Source organism: Chanodichthys erythropterus, chromosome 3 (assembly GCF_024489055.1).
Source record: "Chanodichthys erythropterus isolate Z2021 chromosome 3, ASM2448905v1, whole genome shotgun sequence".
In the NCBI taxonomy this organism is placed as follows: domain Eukaryota; kingdom Metazoa; phylum Chordata; class Actinopteri; order Cypriniformes; family Xenocyprididae; genus Chanodichthys; species Chanodichthys erythropterus.
This window is the reverse complement of record NC_090223.1, coordinates 20,920,693-20,941,104: the sequence shown is the minus strand read 5'-3', so window position 1 is coordinate 20,941,104 and position 20,412 is coordinate 20,920,693. Positions and strand designations below refer to the sequence as shown.

Below are 20,412 nucleotides of genomic sequence, written 5' to 3'. Positions count from 1 at the left end.
GACCCCATTCTGGACTCTTGAAAGTTTTCACTGTAAATTAGTCTTCAATCAACAGTTTAACTCGCTCCTCTCCTCAACAGAAACAGGTATAGACCTATGTAAATTATGTTTTTTTTGTCTATTGCTAGATCAAGTTTTTAATGATGCTAAATCAATTTATTTTAATAATTCAAATATATGGACTAATTATGATTCTGATAGAAAACACACAGGCAGCTGTTGATATAGAAATGAACACAACTTCACACACATCTGATAAACTGTGCTCTTATTTCAGTGTTGTGTGTATTTCTGCAAACTCTTTTCTTCGTACATTCAGTTGAACAAGTTAAAGACGTCAGCCTTACAGAACAAAAATATATGGGAATATGCTGCAAAATATAATGCAAGATATTACATAATACATTTCCATATATGGGAAACTAGTGCTTATATTTTCAATATACTGAAATATATGCATTGACCATGTATGACTTTATATTGATACACATAAAACATTTTGAAAGGAAGACAGAAATAGCATTACATGTAATATTCATAAAGTTTGATCCTTTATTGTGTACGTATATTGCACATACATGTTCCCATATAAATGTGAGTGTTTCTACACACATTCACAGAATGAGTTACGATCAGTGGTTACAACAGACTTCTGTTTCCCAGCATGCTTTGCTTCTGACTGTTAAAGGAGAGTAAATATTCAAATTAAGTGTTATTTCATGTGTTTAATACAGCGAGAGATCTGTTAGTGTTTAATGTTCTATTATTTTGGAATGTAAAAGGGTTTCTGGTATGTGTGAGTTTTTGGGGTCACCATTGTGCTGAAGAGTCGAGCTTGAGGTTAGATTGACAAGTGGACAAACACCATTAACACTTACATCCTTATCATTACACATTAATACTTTATTTAAGAAGTAAAGTCATTATACACTCTTCAGCACAGTAATAGTCTCTCTGATAAATACTTCAGTACATGCTGTTGATAACTAGCTTGAAAATATGAAACATTTAAAATGTAAATAATTATAAAATATAAGAAATTTATTACATATTTTTCTATATATGTTTGTTTATGAGTAATTATTTATGCAATATATTACACATGCAGTACCATATCTGGTCATATATAACTCTTTATATTATGAAGTGTATTACTGAATATAAAATTACATGATATGTTATTAAATATATTGTCACACATTTTTCAATATATAAAAATTCGCAATTACTTATGTATTAGTCAATATATTGTAATATTTTTACACAATATATTATTCTGTATATTTTAAAATATGCTGTTTTATCATTTAATATATTGATCATTCATATATAGGGAAATATATTTTCTTTCCATAAGGGCAAACTTTATTATTTAACTGAACTGTGCAATAAATGCATGTCTTTACATGAGGGTTTTCTATTTACTTCAACTGCTTAGACAATGTCAACAGTATGACCCATTTCAGAGCTGTCAAAATTTAAAATAAATGAATAAATGAAATCAGTCCGAGCGATAGACGAGTATCTTCATATTTATTTACAAGGAAAGTTTTATCATTGTCTTTGTAACATGCTAAATCTTTCATTCAAAACTGTTATTCAGCATTCCTCAGGGCTGTAAATGTTTCCTTTTATATAATCGTCTCAGAACACAATGATACTTATTTAGTCCTTATGAGAGTTTGACAGTAAAAATCAATAGTGTGAAACACAAAGACTCAGACTGAAAACATCTCAACATTTTGTTTAAAGGTGCTCTAAGCGATTCTGGGTGGAGTAACTTTCTGTTGATGTTCGAAGTGTTGTCAAACAAAACCCTCCTCCTCCTCCTCCTCCTCCTCCCCTCCACGCTTCCTGAAGCAGTCATGAACGCGCATTTAAAATCATTCTTGTCGGTTATTGGCTGGAGCATTTTTATTATGTTTCGTGGTCCAGGCTGCACCAGTTTGTTTTTATTGCCGTTTTTGGAGCTTGTGGCGACTACAGAGACCGCGTTTTTTTACAGTGTGTTCAGGGGACAGGCAGCTAGCGGATAGTGAGGAGATTTTTGCTGTATGTGACAAAAAATGTTTTGGCCTAAAAACGCGTGACATCACTTAGAGCACCTTTAATAGAAAAATACAAACAGGATTAGAAAGACAGAAATTTTCTTTTTGGTGAACTATTTTCTTAAGATGAAATGAATAATAAAACATGAAAATCAAGAATATGTAAATGAACACTTATATGATGTATATATATATGACATGAATAAACTTGATGCAGTGATCAAAACATGTCACACAAATGAAATGTCTTATATTTGAGTTTGTTGATTTCAGTTCTGCTCAATCTGGACATTCATCAACAAACACCAAACACTGTTGAAGGAGGAACAGTTACTGTACAATGATCACTTCATGATGCTCTTCATTCATCATCTGATCCAGATCTGAACATTATTCATGATGAAGTTAAACTTTATGTTGTAAAGAAATTCACATGTATGGCTATTTAAACATGATTTATATAAAATCACAAGGAGATCTCTGGAGTATGACAGGAACCATCATTGAGTATCATCACAGGTAAGTCTGAATCCACAGTTGAGGCAGAGGAAGAGTGACTGTGAGGAGTGTGATCTTATAGTGGAGATGAAGAGGTGCTGATGATTCACTGATCTCAATCACAGATGATCAGTGGTGTGGAGTTTTCATTAAACTCATACCCCAAACAAACAAATGGATAGAGTTTCTCATTAAAAGACTGACCAGTGAAAGAGTAGATATGAGACATGGACTCCACATCATAAAAAGAGACGAGACGCTTCTCATAATCCACAAACACCCCGACCCTCTGAGGCTTCACTCTCAGAGAAAGAGAGACATCTGGAGAATCACGAGCCCGATACTTCCCATTAAACAGACTCACAATCCAGTATCCATCATCAGGTCTCAGTCTGAACACGCCCTTCCTGTCAACAGATTCTCTGGCCACTCCTAAATCCCACATAGTCTGATCATTCACCTGAACCTCAAAGTAAAAACTCCCTGAGGAGAATCCGCCCTGCCCAAGAACACCAAGATAATGATCAAACCTGTCTTTTCCATCCTCTTCTTTCAGTCTGTTTCCATCTCTCACTTGTTTCCCATCATCAGACACGATGAGACGAGGATGAGCTGAATCAGCATCCAGAATCACATTCACTGTAGAAAATAATGAACATTCTGCTTTACAGATGAGCATATAATAAAATAAAGATGATTATATATATATATTTTTATAGGAATCATAGCAACTTTACAACAAGATAAACACAAATAAAAAATACTGCATTGATTGTAAATTGGATAGTAAAGTTTGCAGACAAACTTTGATGTTGTGTTGAGAAAGCCTGAACAGAAAGTGTTAAGTTGTTAGAGTGTTCTGGATGGTTGCTAGGCGGTTGCTAGGGTGTTCTGCGTGGTTTCTATGTGGTTGCTAGGGTGTTCTGGATGGTTGCTAGGCAGTTGCAACACAAACTGATAATTTTATCCAGATCAAAACCAAGTTTGGATTTTGTGATCTAATCTGATTTCAGAATCCTTTTTTCCTTTTGAACAACGATTTGATACAATCCAATAGCCGAAATACGATCAGATTTTTTGAACAACTGGCCTTAGTATTTGAATCATTTGATTGCATTTATGCAGTGCATTATACCAAACTCTCAAAAACACAAATAAACAAACAAAAAATAAATACATAAACAAATAAATAAATAAATGTTTGACATGAAGATGAATTTGGGAAATTAAAATTGTTTAAATAAATAATTGTCATGAACAGTTTTTACTCACCTCTGTATATTCTTAAATGAGTGAGAGCTAAAAACAGAAAGTGTGAAGTTATAAAGGGTTCATAACAGAATTAATCTTTAGATTAATAATGAGATCAATCATTTTAATTGAGACTTTACACAGTTTATATATCTTATAATAAAATATGCATTGTATACATATATGGATGCACAAGTGTATTCATTGTTTTGTAAAATAACTCAAAAGTAATGAATATTTTAATAAAGCCATAATACAAATTCACCTTGTTTTTTAACCATCTTCAGACTTTGTAAAAGTTGATCACGTTCTAAAAACAATTCAGAAAAAGATAAGAAAATAACATTGAAATTACATCACTTTTATAATTGACAAATAACAAGTTATGATAATTTTAGTTGTTTATACACTGTAAAAAAAAATATGTGTAAAACAAACGGCGAACTGCAAACGTTTACCATTAATGGAAAAAACAGTCAAAGACCATCAACTGAAGTAACATGTTTAGACTGAAACAGGAAGAAGTCAAGCTGACCATAAACTACAATAACACGCTTAAATTACAAATTAACAGTGAAATACAAGTATATACACACAGTTACAGTTCTCTTATTGTAATACATTTAACAGTATGTTACTGTAATAACTGTGAATGGATTTCATTTGTGTGAACTAATAAAGAACATTGCTTAATATAAATTTAAAAACCCATAAACAAATATAACAATATAAACATCAACTTAACTTTAATACCTCAAGCTAACCATTAGCAACAGCACACATGCATGAATTAATCACTACATTGGCAACTGCACTGATACAGTTCTTTAAATAAAAAAAAAGCAACATTCAGCACATTATCGATGCATCTTCATCTTCTCCTCGACATAAGCACAGGATCTACTCTTCAGCACAATGGAGACCCACAATACACAGCCAACAGAAACCATTTAAATCCCAACAGAACATTAAAGAGCAATGAACTTTCTATACTATATTTATATTTCTATACGGTATTCAATACTATATACTATATATAAGTTTAATTTAGTAAATCAGACTGTTAGTGTAAAGGAGGCCAGCTAGTGAGAGCTGTGCTGGTTGCTTGACATAAAATTTATTTACAGTTTATCACTGTTAAAAGAAGCTTCATGGTATGTCTTTTTATCTTATTGCTTTAATCCTCAGTGTTAAATGAACACTGCTCAGTGTGCACACTACAGAGAATCAATGTTACACAAAGGTTACACAAACCATGCATGTTCACATTCTCGAGTCAGACAGCTGCCTTCTAACAATCAGCACCCATAGAAACTCTTTGAACAGCTCAGAATGACAGTGGAGAAAAGCATATAGTTCATTATAACACCATAATATACATCATACACCCACCATATTGATAAATCTACACGATTTTTCATATCAACAGAAACATATAAAGTGTTTTTGGTGTTGTTTAATCCTCCTCTGCAGAGATCTTCAGAGATTTAATGTCTTTTTAATCTTTTATCTTTAGTTGATTTCATCTAACGCTCTGGCTGAAGAATGTTGTTGTAGTTGTTTGTCTTTCCTGTGATTCTGCTTGATATCATCAGATGTCTTCAATAATGTCATTAGTTATATTATCTATATTCGTGGACATCTCAGGTTCAACTTCATGACATTTACCTTTATTTAAGGAAGAAGGCCTGTTTTTTCAGTAGTCTGAATGTTTCTATTTTTATATTTATAATTATATAATTATATTTTTATTTAAAAAAATTAATAAAACAGACTTGATATTAATACTGAATTAAATTATTTAATAAAGACAAATTTCCTGTGTTGTATTCTGTTCTTCTCATTTTCTAGTTGTTTGTGTGCTGAAGACAATTCAGAGTAAAGACAAGAGAAAACAGCAGTGTATAAATTATAGCGGCATCTAGCGGTGAGGTTGAGAACTGCAACCAATGGCAGCTCACCCCTCCCTTTCGAAGCAAAATAGAGAATCTACGGTGGCCGACACAAGACAAAGATGTCGTCGTCTAAGACAGCAGAGAGTACGTTAGCTAGTCAAGCAATGAGGCTTCTTCTTACTTCTAACAAAGAACAGTCTCTGCTTCTAATAAACCAGATGACTACTACTACTACTACTACTACTACTACTTTATGCATATTAAATGTATTGACGATGCAAGCTGCCTCTAAAAACACAAACGATTTAGAAGAAGAAGAACATAGTGATGAAACACGCTCTGTAGATTGACCGTTTAGAGCTGCTGTAGAAATATGTCGGCGCATAATGACGACTTAACATGGAGGGGGACCAGCGGTGTATGTAGATAGAAATGGCTCATTCTAAGGTAATGAAAACATAATGGTTCATTATGTAAGGTCTTTATACACCACTGAAAACATAGTTATGTATATTATATTGCATTTCTTCCAATAGATCCTCCCAAATTTTACACACTGCACCTTTAAATATAGACTTTATACAATGATGCCAACTGTCCCTTAGCGCCATCTGGTAGTGATTTCACAAATTATTATCGCCATTATTTTGTAATTTTACATACATTTGTATATGTAATTTAAGAAAACAGAAAAATACTGTATAATACAGTAATTTTTCAGTGTAAAAAAAAAAGAGAATTACTGTAATTAGTCATAAATAGCATAATACTTAAAATAACACTGACTTTAATTTTACAGATATATACAGTTTTGAGTACAATGTAAAATAAAAGAAAAACAAACAGTTTTTTTTTACAGTTTACGTTTCCTTCCATAATGTTTGGGACAAATACATTTTCCTCAGTACTTCACATCATTAATGAAGATGAGTGAGTGAATATCTGTGACAGTCATACATGCTGACTACACTGTAAACAGTTTTAGTTTACTTAACTTTTTGAGTTTCATTTTACTCAGTTAAGGTGCATTTACTTATTTACTTGCTCAAGTTGAATTAGTTAATATTCTAAATAAATTCAACTGTATGAATGTAAAATGATAACTCAAGTGAACATTTTTTTTTTTTTTTCATAGACTGAGACCACTAGTAAAAATGATTCTAATTATATTATTTTAAGTGTGGTCACAGACCTTGAAACGGATCCCTACTGTATTAAAACCGCAATTTATATTCTAACTGTTCAAGGAAACCAGCTAACAGTTTTCATCATTGATATTAAACACACACAATCATTTTAGATGTGGTAGAAATGACATTGTTCACTACTTTCAGAATTTTTTTTTTGAAAATGTCAACAACAAAAAAAATGAGCAAAACATGTAAAAAAAATAATAATAATAAAAAAATAATAATATATATATATATATATATATATATATATATATATACACACAGTGCCCTCCACAATTATTGGCACCCTTAGTAAATATAAGCAAAGGCAGCTGTGAAAATAAATCTGCATTGTTTATCCTTGTTTATTCACAAAATTCTAACCTTTCATTGAAGTAAAAGAATTGAAAGTGGGGGGAACTCACATTATGAAATAAATGTTTTTCTCCAATACATGTTGGCCACAATTATTGGCACCCCTAGAAATTCTTATGAGTAAAATATCTCTGAAGTATATTCCCATTCACATTTACATTTTTTAGCACACCAGAATGACTAGGAGAATGAAATTGTCCAGCCATGACTTCCTGTTCCACAGGAGTATAAACATGAGGAAACACAAAGGCCAAATTCCCTTAATCATTCATCACAATGAGAAAAACCAACGAATATTGTTCTGATGTGCAGCAAAAGATTGTTGAGCTTCACAAAATAGAAAGTGGCTGTAAGAAAATAGCTAAAGCATTGAAAATCCCCATTTCCACCATCAGGGCAATAATTAAGAAGTTCCAATCAACTAAAGATGTTACAAATCTGCCTGGAAGAGGACGTGTGTCTAAATCGTCCTAATGCACTGTGAGGAGGAAAGTTTGAGTGGCCAAAGACTCTTCAAGGATCACAGCTGGAGAATTGCAGAGATTAGTTGAATCTTGAGTTTCAGAAAGCCTAAAAAAAATTATCAAACAGCACCTACATCCCCACAAGTTATTCCGGAGGGTTTCATGAAAAATCCTCTGCTCTCATCCAGAAACAATCTCCAGCATACTCAGTTGTCAGACAAGACTGGAACTTCAAACGGGACAAGCTTCTATGGTCAGATGAAGCTAAAACAAGAGCTTTTTGGCAGCAAACCCACCAGATGGGTTTGGTGCACACATGGATAAAAAGTACCCCATGTCCACGGTTAAATATACTGCTGGATCTTTAATGTTGTGGGCCTATTTTTCTGCTGGAGGTCCTGAACATCTTGTTCAGATACATGGTATTTTGGATTCTAGCAAATACCAAAAGATAAAAAATCTAAACCTGACCACTTCTGCTAGAAATCCAATAATGGGCAGTGGTTGGATCGTCCATCAGGACAATGATCCAAAACAAACATCAAAACCAACACAAAAATGTGTCACTGAGCACAAAATGAAGCTTCTGCCATGGCCATCCCAGTCCCCTGACCTGAACCCTAAAGAAAATGAGTGGAGTGAACTGAAGAGAAGAAGCACCAACATGGAGCTGGGAATCTGAAGGATCTGGAGAGATTCTGCATGAAGGAATGGTCTCTGATCTCTTGTCAGTTGTTCTCCAAACTCATCAAGCATTATAGGTGAAGACTCAGAGCTGTTATCTTGGCAAAAGGAGGTTGCAAAAAGTTTTGAGTAAAAGGGTGCCAATAATTGTGGCCAACGTGTTTTGGAGAAAACCATTTATTTCATAATGTGATTTTCCCCCACTTTCAATTCTTTTCCTTCAATGAAAGGTTACAATTTTGTGAATTTTTTGAAAGAAAGATCAAAAGGATAAACAATGCAGATTTATTTTCACAGCCGCCTTTGCTCATAATTACTAAGGGTGCCAATAATTGTGGAGGGCACTGTATATATATATATATATATATATATATATATATATATATATATATATATATATATATATATATATATATATATATATATATATATATATATATATTTTTTTTTTATTTATTTATTTATTTTCCCCCGGGCTGCCTTATTTAGTTACATATACAAGAAAACAAGAACTTTACCTCTGTTTTTATGAGCAAACACAGCTATCAGTATTCCAGCAATCACACTGAGCACAGCAGCAACTGAACTCAAGATGACTGATGTCCTCCAAGAAATAAACATATTATCTGCAAAACAGAGTATAATCATATTAAGGGTGGGTTGCACCAATAAGGATTAAGTTTTAATCTAGATTAAATCAAGGTTTATCTAATAATTCTGTTGCACCAAACTTTAAACCTTAAAAAAAAAAAAAAAAGAATTTCCACTTATGAATAAACTTAATGAGTAAAAGGGATGCAAGCACATAGGGGTGAAAAAGGTGGGAAATATGCGAGACATCCCATGTTGCCCATACCCTCTAGAGAGGCATACCTAAAGAGGTTTGCGAAATGCCACATTATAATGCATCAAAATTGTCCCAAAACCTTGTTAATGTGCATAAACACTTCATCCTAGTCTTGCTGACTACACTGTAAACAGTTTTAGTTTACTTAACTTTTTGAGTTTCATTCAAGATTGTACATTTTAATATTAGAAACAGTGCTAATAAGTTAGATGCCAAATATACTGTATTATATATTCTTTTAAGCTTAATTTATGATTTTGGATAATCTGGATTTTTCTTTTAAAAATCGGTTCTCCTGTGATCTGAAACATTAGACAACTAAACAGAATAACATGTAATTTACTTGAGGTTCTGATTTAATGTTATGCTCTATTTAATGTTAAAAATTAGTCTATATCTAAAATGTTATAAAAAAAAAAATTGTAATTAATTAATTGTGTAAAAAAAATCGTTTGAAATTAATAAATGAAGACTTGTTTTGTCCAGAGTTTTTAAACAAATCTCTATCAAATAAAAGGGTTATCTATAAAAGTCACTGGTCATCACCTACTGGCATAACAATGTAATACAATATCTATTTAAAATGTAACACCAGTTTCAAAGGTCATTTGGCCTACTCATTTCGATTGCTCCTGCAAAATCAGTTTTTATATCTGGCCAGGGTCTGCAAAAATTTGGCAGATGTGCACAAACGTTGCGAGGTGGGTCTTTCCTTTTTACACTGGGGTTAGGGATGAGCGCTATACCGGTATGAAAGTGACTACTGGTATTATGTTGTGCCATGATATAGATTTTGCTATACCTTGGATAGCGTTAAATATTCATGAATTCTAATTTTGCATTTATATTGTTTTGTTCAATTTTGTACTCTTTACAACTTTTAACACTACTAATGACGATACAGGGTCAAGGCTGAACGTTTAACTTTTTGTCCTCTACTGTGTCCAACACCTTACATGCCAAATTAATAGAGCACAACTGCCTACTCAAAAACACAACAGAAACAAACAAGTGTGCATATAGGCAATAGGGGTGGGAGAAAAAATTGATGCATAGATGAAACGATTCTGGATGACTCCCAGAATAGGAATCGGATCGTGAAGTGCCTAAAGATTCCCACCCCTAGTTAAGATACATATTTTGCCTGTAATTTAATTAAGGTCTACTAAAATGTGATTCCAATTTTTTTCTCATATCGCAATATAATATTGATATCATCTGGACAGTGGAAAATATCGTGATATGAATTTTAGCTCATATTGCCCACCCCAGTCTGGGGTTAGATAGATACCCCACACAGAGTGCCTTTATTTGTTGCTTAGTGACAGTTGTATTGAAGTAAGCCAGAAATGCACAGGTGCTGCTCAATTCAGCTATATTTAATATTCATATTGACTTATGAGTTGAGTATGTTCGCTAAATCTGCACAGATTACATAAACTTCGCCAGCAAATTGGCAGCAAAAGATAATTTCTGAAACATAACCTGCCAAATTGCCTAATGATTTGACATTGTTACCCTCCACAGCTGATTTTTACCTGCATTTTATGGGTGTTCATTTCAAACCCTGTCATTATGAAATTGCACAGAACTGTTTAACTATATTGTGGTTATGACAATATATAGTAGTCAACATTTGAAGTGCATCAAAAAAGTTCATCAAAGTTGTCCCAAGAACTAAGTTGTCCTAAGAAGTAGAAACCTTTGATGAAAGGTTTTGATCCACTTCAAATGTTGACTACTGTAGTATAGTAGAGCTCAACTAAAGTTGTATTCGTCGGCAAAATGGTAATGTTAGTAGCTTTACAAGTTGTATTTGGAATAAAAAGTAGGCCTACGTTTGATTCAGTGGAAATAACGCTAACGTTAAATCATGCCATGTCAGGCTTATTAACAGTGCCGAGCTTTACATATCGATACTTACACCAATTAAATTAAAAGGGTGTTTTCACACTTGGTCAGGGGTCTGAGTGCGGTTTGTGTGATTTTTGGCTGATATGTGAACATTCCAAACAATCACAGGGCGTTTTCACATCGTTTGTTTTGTTCTGAAACAGGGACTACATTTGTTACAAGGCAACACTTCAAAGCATACCAAAATGTGTTTATGCAAGTCACATGCGAGTACAACGGTCCTCAGTCTTATTAGTGTTTTCTCAGCGTCATCCATCAAAATGATTGACAAGTTAGCTCCATGAGCTTACTGTGGCTTTATTTGTAACCGTTGAGACACACGCAAACACTATACAAATGTAGCCGTCATTCCAGCTGTTAAATTATGTACTACGTTCGTATTAATACTGCAGCAAATTCGAACGCGCTCTCTTTGGATCTCCCAGCGCTGTCTAGTAGGATAACTGTGTCGAGACCTATGAATGTTATAATGCAGGTGGAGCCGGAATCAAGGCTTCGAGACCTCTTCAAGGCGGTCTCGGTACGCTTGTTTGGTCCACTTTTGGTGTGCACCCGAGTGCGACTGCTGCATTCACACCTGCCCAAACAAACCACACCAAGGGGGACAACGAACTGTAGTGCGATTCAACCGAACTAAATAACCGTGTGTTCACACCGCCGCCAGCGAGAGCGTCAAAGTGACAGGAAGTCACTCATTTTCAATGGGAGCCGGTGGTGAGCTCCGGCGAGAGCGGCGCGGTGCGTCTTGGACGGTGAGAGCGTCGAGGAGAGTTGAAGTCAGGTCAACTTTATGGTAATGAGCTATGACGCGGTTCAGCGGCAACCAATCAGAATGTAGAGGTCCTCGCTTGAGAGGATTCAAGGAACGTAATGGCAGTGATTTACGCGATGATCGCGTAAACGATTGGCTGATGTTTTTAAGGCCCTACCTCGTGCACAGATGATGTATATTGATATTATTCCTTTCAGTGCACCTAATAAATAGTCTTTTATCAGTTAGTAAAGACAGTTTCAAGTAATATTGCAAAAATGTATAAAACAAAACATCCTCTGTAACATCTTTAACACAAACTGCTCTGGGCTCACTTGATTTTTCCATTTGCGAATTCCAATGTAGTTTGGGCATTATGTCTCCGTACAAATCAGCTGTTCATCAAATCAGCCATCAAACACTGAACTGGACTAGATCCATAAAGCAACAGTATGAACACAAAGAGGTCTGAGACCACATTCCTACTTAAGTGGACCAAAAAAGGATCGGAGTCCTCTTTCAGGGGACAGTGTGAATGTAAAGAGAACTGGGTCCTTTTTCACTTGGTTCACCTCTTGGTCCACTTAAAGTGGTCTGAGTTTGGTTCTTTTAAAGAGGACTCAAGTGTGAAAACACCTGGTCCAATCCACAACACTGAAGCAACTGCAGCTAATAGGTTGTTTGCACATGACGTCATTGCTGCACGCGAAATGCGGCTGGAGGGCAAGGAGTGATTATTCTATATAGGAATCCTATCACTAACTCAAAATTCCTGTTTTGCGTCATTTATGGTTGCTCAAATCTATCAAACCAAGAAACCACAATGAGCTTTTATCGTTTACGTAACTTATATTGTTTTTTAACTTTAAAAGTTGTCACCTTTTATAGCGTTTTGCGTCTGCTGATACTGAAATGAATATGGATACCTGCTTACCTTTTTTGTTTTTGACTTGGTTAAATAATCACATTCTTCAATGTATCGTTTGCAGGGAAGAGAAGATATTTTATCCCATTGCATGATCATTTGGTGTTTTCACTTCAGTTTTGTAGAATTCCGTTTACAATGTTGATCTGGTTACCGTGAAAACAGTGTCATGCGCTGGGCACGTGCTGCTGCTTCAGCCATCATATGGTAGAAAATGTCCAAATAAAAAAAATGTGTTCAAGAAGCTGACAGAAGTCGATCAATTTCTTTGTTGGAAGGGTGTAAATGTAACTGTAGTTTTAATGTTTTCTTTGTAAATATTCACTTTCCAATATGACCGCGATAATGAGATGGGCATTCAGCAGACAGACACCCTTTTTTACAGTCTATGAGAGACACCAACACACTGTATTTTTTTGTTTGGTTGTTTGTATTCATTTCAACAAATGACAACCAAAATCAAACCCATAGAAACTTGTAAACAGTTTTGAAGTGGCTGCGTGCAAGTTATACTTCACAAGCCGAGTGAGAGTCATACTCGCAAATGTAAATTATTAAAACCAAACAAAATACAACACTTTCAAAAACACTCAGCTTTGTGATTATTATATTGAGTGATAGGGAGTGGGTGTCACGGACAGAAGGGTAGGAGACAACAGGTTTGTGGATATAATTGCGTTTATTTACAAACAGCAAGGAATAACAGATGTGCAGGTGAGTAATGGTTAAATGGGTATTAGAAATGGTGAAACAGAAGTGGTAATACTGTCCTTTCTCTTGCAGGTGGATGACTCGTGGATGACTGGAGGCGTAGTTTCACAGAGACGGTAGAGAGACCCACACACAGATACTTTGCACGAAGACTGGGAAGCACGCTGGAGTGGAGAAGGTAAGTATTCACAATGAACTGGAGCGTCGGAATAGTAGTCCTTGTATCAACGAGACCGGACAGTGAACTGAGGTGAGTGCTGTGCTTAAGTATCTGGTGATGATGGAGTGATGATGAGGATCAGGTGTGTGTGATTAGAACTCTAGTGAGGGAGTGCGCTGTGATTGGCTGATGGAAGAGCAGGGCGGGTTGTGACAATACCCCCCCTCCACATCCTGCTCCTGAAGGCCGAGGACCCCAACGTCGTGGTGGTCATCCTCTTCCACGGGGAGCAGGTCGATCTGGATGAGTAGCGTGGAAAGTGTTGAGCAGAGAGGGATCAAGGATGTCGTTTCTTGGGACCCATGAATGCTCCTCGGGACTGTAGCCTTCCCAGTCCACCAGATATTCCAGTAGACCACCACGGCATTGGGAGTCCAAGATCTCGTTGACCTGGTATGCAGCTCCATCATCCAGGATCAGAGGAAGGGGGGGCTCCTCGCCAGGCTCTGTGGGAACAGGAACAGAAGGGTGGTGAGGTTTAAGGAGTGACACATGGAATGTGGGTGAATTCTGTACTGTGGTGGAAGTTGGAGCTGATAGGTGACTGGGTTGATCTGCTTCACGATGGTGAAGGGACCAATGAATCTGGGACTGAGCTTCTTGCAAGGCAGGTGCATTCTGATGTCCCGGGTTGACAGCCAAACCTTTTGTCCTGGTTGGTAAACTGGAGTGGTGGAGCGTTTTAGGTCGGCTGTCATCTTGCGCCTGTGAAGAGCTCGTTGCAGCTGATGGTGGGCTGCGTCCCAGACCCTCTCACTCTCCCCGAACCAGTAGTCGACCGCTGGAACATCCGATGGTTCCCCGGACCAGGGGAACAGAGGGGATTGGTAACCGATTACGCACTGGAAGGGAGTGAGTCCAGTGGTAGGCTGACGTAGGGAGTTCTGGGCGTACTCGGCCCAACTCAGGAACTGGTTCCAAGAGTTCTGGTGGCCATGGCAGAAGGTACGTAGGAAACGGCCGATCTCTTGGATCTTCCTTTCCGTCTGCCCGTTTGACTGCGGATGGTAACCAGAAGAGAGGCTTACGGTCACAAATAGGAGGGCGAAGAAAGCTTTCCATACACGTGAGATAAACTGTGGTCCACGGTCCGACACAATGTCCTCGGGAATCCCATAGTACATGAAGATGTGGTTAAACAAGTTCTGCAGTTTCCATGGCTGTGGGTAGACCCTTGAGGGGGTATAAGCCGGCAGGATTTGGAGAATCTGTCGATGACCACTAGTATACAGGTACAGTTATCGGAGGGATGTAGATCTGTGATGAAATCTACTCCTAGGTGTGACCATGGTCTGTTGGGAACGGGCAGAGGAAGGAGCTTGCCGGATGGAAGATGGTGAGGGCTTTTGGAGATGGCGAATTCCTTACATCCCAGTACGTACCTTCTCACATCCCTGGCCATGTTCGGCCACCAGAAGTGCTCTTTTAGCAGTGAGAGGGTTTCATTGGCCCCTGGGTGGCCAGTGCCCAGGGAGGTGTGGGAAGAATGGATGAGAGGAGTACGTTGTGTTCTGTTGACATACTGTAATCCGGGAGGACAGCCTGGCGGAGTGTTGGCGGAGGCATTGGAGGCAGGAACAGAGGTCTCCGACCATTGGATGGGAATCACGATGATATTTTCAGGGAGTATGGTTTCAGGAACTTCATTGGTCTCTTCTGGAACATAGAGACGGGACAGAGCATCAGCTTTCACATTTTTGGGACCAGGACGATAGGAGATACAGAAGTCGAAACGGGTGAAGAATAACGCCCAACGGGCCTGACGTGGGTTGAGCCTCTTGGCATCCCTCAAGTACTCTAGGTTTTTATGATCTGTGAGTACTGTGAACTGATGCTTGGCACCTTCCAACCAATGCCTCCATCCCTCGAGTGATGGCTAGCAGTTCTCTATTGCCAATGTCGTAGTTCCCCTTCGCCGGGCTGAGTTTACGGGAGAAGGCGGCACATGGATGGAGTTTGGCTGGGCTCCCCTGCTGCAGCGAAATCACCGCTCCTACCCCGATATGTGAAGCGTCAACCTCCACGATGAAAAGTTTCTCGGGATCTGGGTGGATGAGGAGCGGTGCGGTGGAATTCTCTCAGGCATTGGAGGACCTCCGCAATGTGGTGGCGATGTTCGGCCATGCTCACAAAGGCCGTCTTCCACTCGTCCCCCTCACATATCCGGATGAGGTTATATGCGCTGCGGAGGTCCAGCTTGGTGAACACAGTGGCACCGCGGAGATGTTCCAGGGCCGCTGGGACGAGGGGAAGAGGATCTCTGAACTTGACTGTAATCTTGTTTAGAGCCCGGTAATCAATACAAGGCCGCAAGCCTTGCCATGAAGAAGAAGCTCGAAGCAGCAGGGGAAGTGGACGGATGAATGTAGCCTTGGTTTAAAGCCTCCTCAATGTACTCCTCCATGGCCTTCTGCTCTGGGATTGAGAGTGGATAAATCTTCCCACGGGGCACTGACTCACCCGGAAGCAGATCGATGGCACAGTCCCATGGCCGGTGTGGAGGCAGCTTGGAGGCTCTCTTCGGGCAGAAAACATCACTGAAGTGGGCATAACACGGAGGAATATCCACCAACTGTTTTTCTACAGGGCTCTCAATGGATGTAGAACACACAGGAAGTGACTCAGGATGAGGAATAGGAGGTTGAAGCTTTAGTGGAAAACAGTCTGGAAAACAGGTGTCGCCCCACTTCAGGATCTCTCCAGTGGTCCATGAGATGATGGGGTAGTGCTGCTCCAACCATGGGAGCCCTAAGATCACATCAGCGGTGGAATCCTCCAGAACCAGTAGATGTAGTTCTTCCATGTGAAGTATTTCAACTTGAAGTTTCACTGGACCAGCACACTGATGAACAGGTTTACGACCGAGGGGTTTGCCAGTTACTGAATGGATCTGGTAGACGGATGGAGTCGGAGTTGTCTTGAGCGGACAGCAGAGGCACCAGAGATGAAGTTATCAGCTAGCCGCAGTCGAGGAGAGTATAGACTGGAATGGAAACATTGAAAGCAGTAAGTGTTATGATTGTAGTGAGTGGCTTCATTTTCTTAGGAGGACGAGTGGGACATGTAGATCTCACATGTCCTGATGCACCACAATATAAACATAGTCCTTGTGTCAGCCGTCTCTGCCATTCAGCGAAAGTTAGACGATTGTTCTCCAATTGCATAGGTTCTGCAGGGCTGATGGACTCTGGCTGACGGAGGGATGATGTGCGTAACAGCTGGCCCTGGTGTTCTTTGAGACAAGACTGCATACGAGTGGCGAACCGGATGGAGAGTTGTATGAACCGTTCGAGCCCGATGGAATCCTCGAATGCAGCGAGATGCAGCCGCACCCTGGGATCCAGACCCTGATGATAAGTGGTGAGCAAAGCTTGTTCGTTCCATCCACTGGCAGCAGCAAGAGTCCTAAACTTGAGGGCATAATCATTAACAGACATTGATCCATGTTTCCACTGATAGAGTTGCTCACCCGAAGAATCACCAGCTGGTCTACCAAAAACCTCTTTGAAATGAGTGAGGAAATTAGTCAGAGACTGGGTTACTGGTCCATGCTGCGACCAGATGGTTTCTGCCCACTGTAACGCACGCCCATTTAACTGGGAGATTATAAAAACTACCTTGGAGCAATCGTCAGGGTATAGCTGCGACTGCATCTCCAGGACCAGTGAGCACTTCAGGATGAAGCCGTTGCAATCCTCCGCCGAGCCAGAGAAGGCCGCTGGTTTGGCCATGGGACTGGCATATACCGGTGGTGAAGGAGTGACGGCAGAGTTTGCGGAAGTGAGCGCTGGTGAAGTTGTGGCTGGGGTTGCGGAGAATGTTCGACGGAGGGCATCCATGAGTTCCTGGAATGGATCTGATGAACTCATGCTGCGAAAGCAAAAGGACTTATTTGGCCTTCCAAAAGTGGACGAAATTACGAATCAGTGGAACAGTACAACACAAATGTTCGTGTGTACGCAATGCATTTTACAGAGGACAGTTTCCTAAACCTGGGAGAGTATCGGCTGTGCACAAAAACTATTTCTAAAAAATTGGGCAATTAAAACAGCACAAACAACCATATTCATTTGAAGTTATTCTTATGAAGTCATTCTAAATTTTGTTCTTATAAAGTTTTCTTCCAACATTATTTAAAAAACCTTCCACAATGTATAACATTTTTGTGCTAACCTTTTGAGAACATTATTGAATACCAGATAACATTGAACAAACATTCTATTAACATTATTGGAAGAACTTTTGTTCATAACTTTGAGAGACCCCTGCCAGAATGTTGGTTCAAGTTATGAGAATGTTTCCTGTTAGTGGTGATATTATTTTTAGCTTTACATAATAAGCTGATAATCATTCATTCTTTTTACTGCATCAAAAATATCTTGAGAACACGACAAACAAGTACAGTAACAGATGTGTCAGTACTTACTTGAGGTGTCAATCAGTGTCTCCAGCATGTGATGTCTCAGTTTGACTCTGCAGTGAATCTTGCCACTGTGATGTACAGTGATGGTGTTTTTCAGGCTGAATCCATCTGTGTTTCTGTGTGTCTCTGTAGTTCCTGAACTCAAACTGACTCCTTCACTGTCCAGCCACTCAAGATCAGGTTCAGGATACCAACCTTCAGATTCACACTGTAGATGAAGCCCTCCTGAATGATCAAACCCATCTACAGTGATCACTGGAGGACCACCTACAGCTACAGTAAAAAAATTCTGTTGTTATTTTGGCTTTTTTGAGTTAGTTTGTTTCGTGACAAGAGTATGCTAGTTTTCACTGGTTTCCTCACCTTCAACTTTGACATTAACAGTGGCATCATCATACCAGGATTTGGACTCAATAAAACACTTATAACGTCCTTCATCAGAGACTCGGACTGATGATAGTTTGAGTGATGCGTTTCCTCTCTGAAGTTCTTGATGATTCAGTTTTGTTCTCCCTCTGTAGGACTGAATCTGATCTGTGTTTCTGTCTTCATGATCCTCATAGAGATGCACTAATGAACCTCTCAGATCAGGTCTAGACCACTCCACTCTCATGTCCACAACACTGATGTTGGGTTTGACTGAACAGGGCAGAATCACATCTTCACCGGCTACAGCAAGAACAGGATCTGCAGGTCCCACTACTTCATACTGCTCTGCTACAAGAGAAAGAGAGAGAGAGCAGGTCTGAACTACACATCCTAAAGGTTTTTACCCTAATGTTGTTCCAGACAGACAGAACTGTACAAAAGTATAAATATAAAGTATTATTCACAATGATGAATAAATTACCTGATCTTGAATCTGTAATTCCACTAACAAACATGAGAGTCAAACAAATGAACTTCATCTCTGAGGAGACACAGATGCTAAAAAGAAAATATGAAGAAGAAAAATGGAAATGAGAAAACATAGAAAAGTATGTCAGCATATGCTTTTTGCCTTAGAATAATACTTACACTTAGGTTTCTGTCCAAAAGTGAGATACTGATTTACAACCACTTTCTGTTGAAAGAAAACTGATTAAACTGGGTCAATTAGGACAAAGCAGGATACAAATACACAACATGAATCTGCAGTACATACTGTTTTATAATCACTGACTGAGGTTAAAAAAATTGATCTAGCTGGTGGGGTTAAATACATCTGAAGGCCAAAAATAGGATAACAATAGCTTTAAAACCATATCAGTGGGCAGTAGATTATTTGTCAATAACTGCCCTTACAGAACAAGAATATATTTCCATATATTTATGATCAATATATTAAATAGTGTAAATATGTCATGTAAATGAATAAATAAATACATTTATGTAAATAAATCTTGGGATGATATCTCTGAAGGACACAGATACTAAAAAGAAAAAGAAAACATTATAATAAGCAGACAACTCACACATAATGGTGTGTTAACATGCATGTGTTTTTCCTCTGAATATTTCACATTTACACTGATGGGCCAAATACAAACAACATCTACAATCAACGGGTTAAATTAATACAAATCAGGACACAAATACGTGTATCTACACACAGCATTATTTGGATTTATCCTTTTTTATTTATTTATATGGTTTATTATAACTTGTAGTTCTACCTAAACCGACCAGCCGCATCTGATCTCAAGTCTCACATTTAGGCTAGTCACAGTTGTTCATGCTAAATATGTTTTTCTGTTGGTTCATGACTTACCTTAAACTGAACATTGCTGTGTTCACAAGAATGTCTGAATAAATTATCGATATTTTATAAATTATATGCTAATCTCAAAATGTTGATAAGAGAGTTCGTAAAGATCGAAAAGAGAACAATCCTGCTTCAGTTTCACCAAAGGTTTCACTTTCACTTGTCCCTGATGACCGTACTCCGCCCCTCCATCAGATTTGATAATCCACCTGCTAGAACTAACGTTACTCTCCGTTTGTAGACTGAGGGTGTTGTATATTCTTGGTATAAATGGCTGTGATTTTTTTTAGAATCAATTTGAAGGACGCTAATAGATTTTTAAATTGCTATTTACTGCCTACAAAACTCCACGCAGATCACACTTTTACAGTTCTTGAGTGATCTATGTTGCATAATATTAAAACAAAATAATTCTTTAAGATTATAAGGATATTTTATTTTTCATTTGAAATTATTATAATTTGCATTGATTTACACACCCAAAAAACGT

At 38.0% G+C, this 20,412-nt stretch overlaps 1 protein-coding gene across 3 annotated transcripts; it reads right to left on the bottom strand.

Annotated features, from left to right (window-relative positions):
• Positions 1–556: 556 nt before the first annotated feature.
• On the bottom strand, positions 557–20,278 carry LOC137017257 (butyrophilin subfamily 1 member A1-like). 3 transcript variants are annotated; one of them, XM_067381310.1, is made up of 10 exons: positions 19,929–20,278; positions 19,544–19,590; positions 19,196–19,241; positions 19,029–19,105; positions 18,542–18,895; positions 18,182–18,451; positions 8,906–9,013; positions 4,063–4,107; positions 3,819–3,845; positions 557–3,185 (listed from the first exon to the last, which is right to left on the bottom strand). In XM_067381310.1, exons 4-10 carry the CDS (start codon positions 19,084–19,086, stop codon positions 2,662–2,664), a joined length of 1,386 nt encoding a protein of 461 aa, XP_067237411.1. In that variant the 5' UTR covers positions 19,087–19,105; positions 19,196–19,241; positions 19,544–19,590; positions 19,929–20,278; the 3' UTR covers positions 557–2,661. The 3 variants fall into 3 exon arrangements, with proteins under 3 accessions (XP_067237411.1, XP_067237410.1, XP_067237412.1); XM_067381309.1 differs by lacking the exon at positions 19,544–19,590 and having other exon boundaries at positions 19,929–20,277; XM_067381311.1 differs by lacking the exons at positions 8,906–9,013; positions 19,544–19,590.
• Positions 20,279–20,412: the final 134 nt, after the last annotated feature.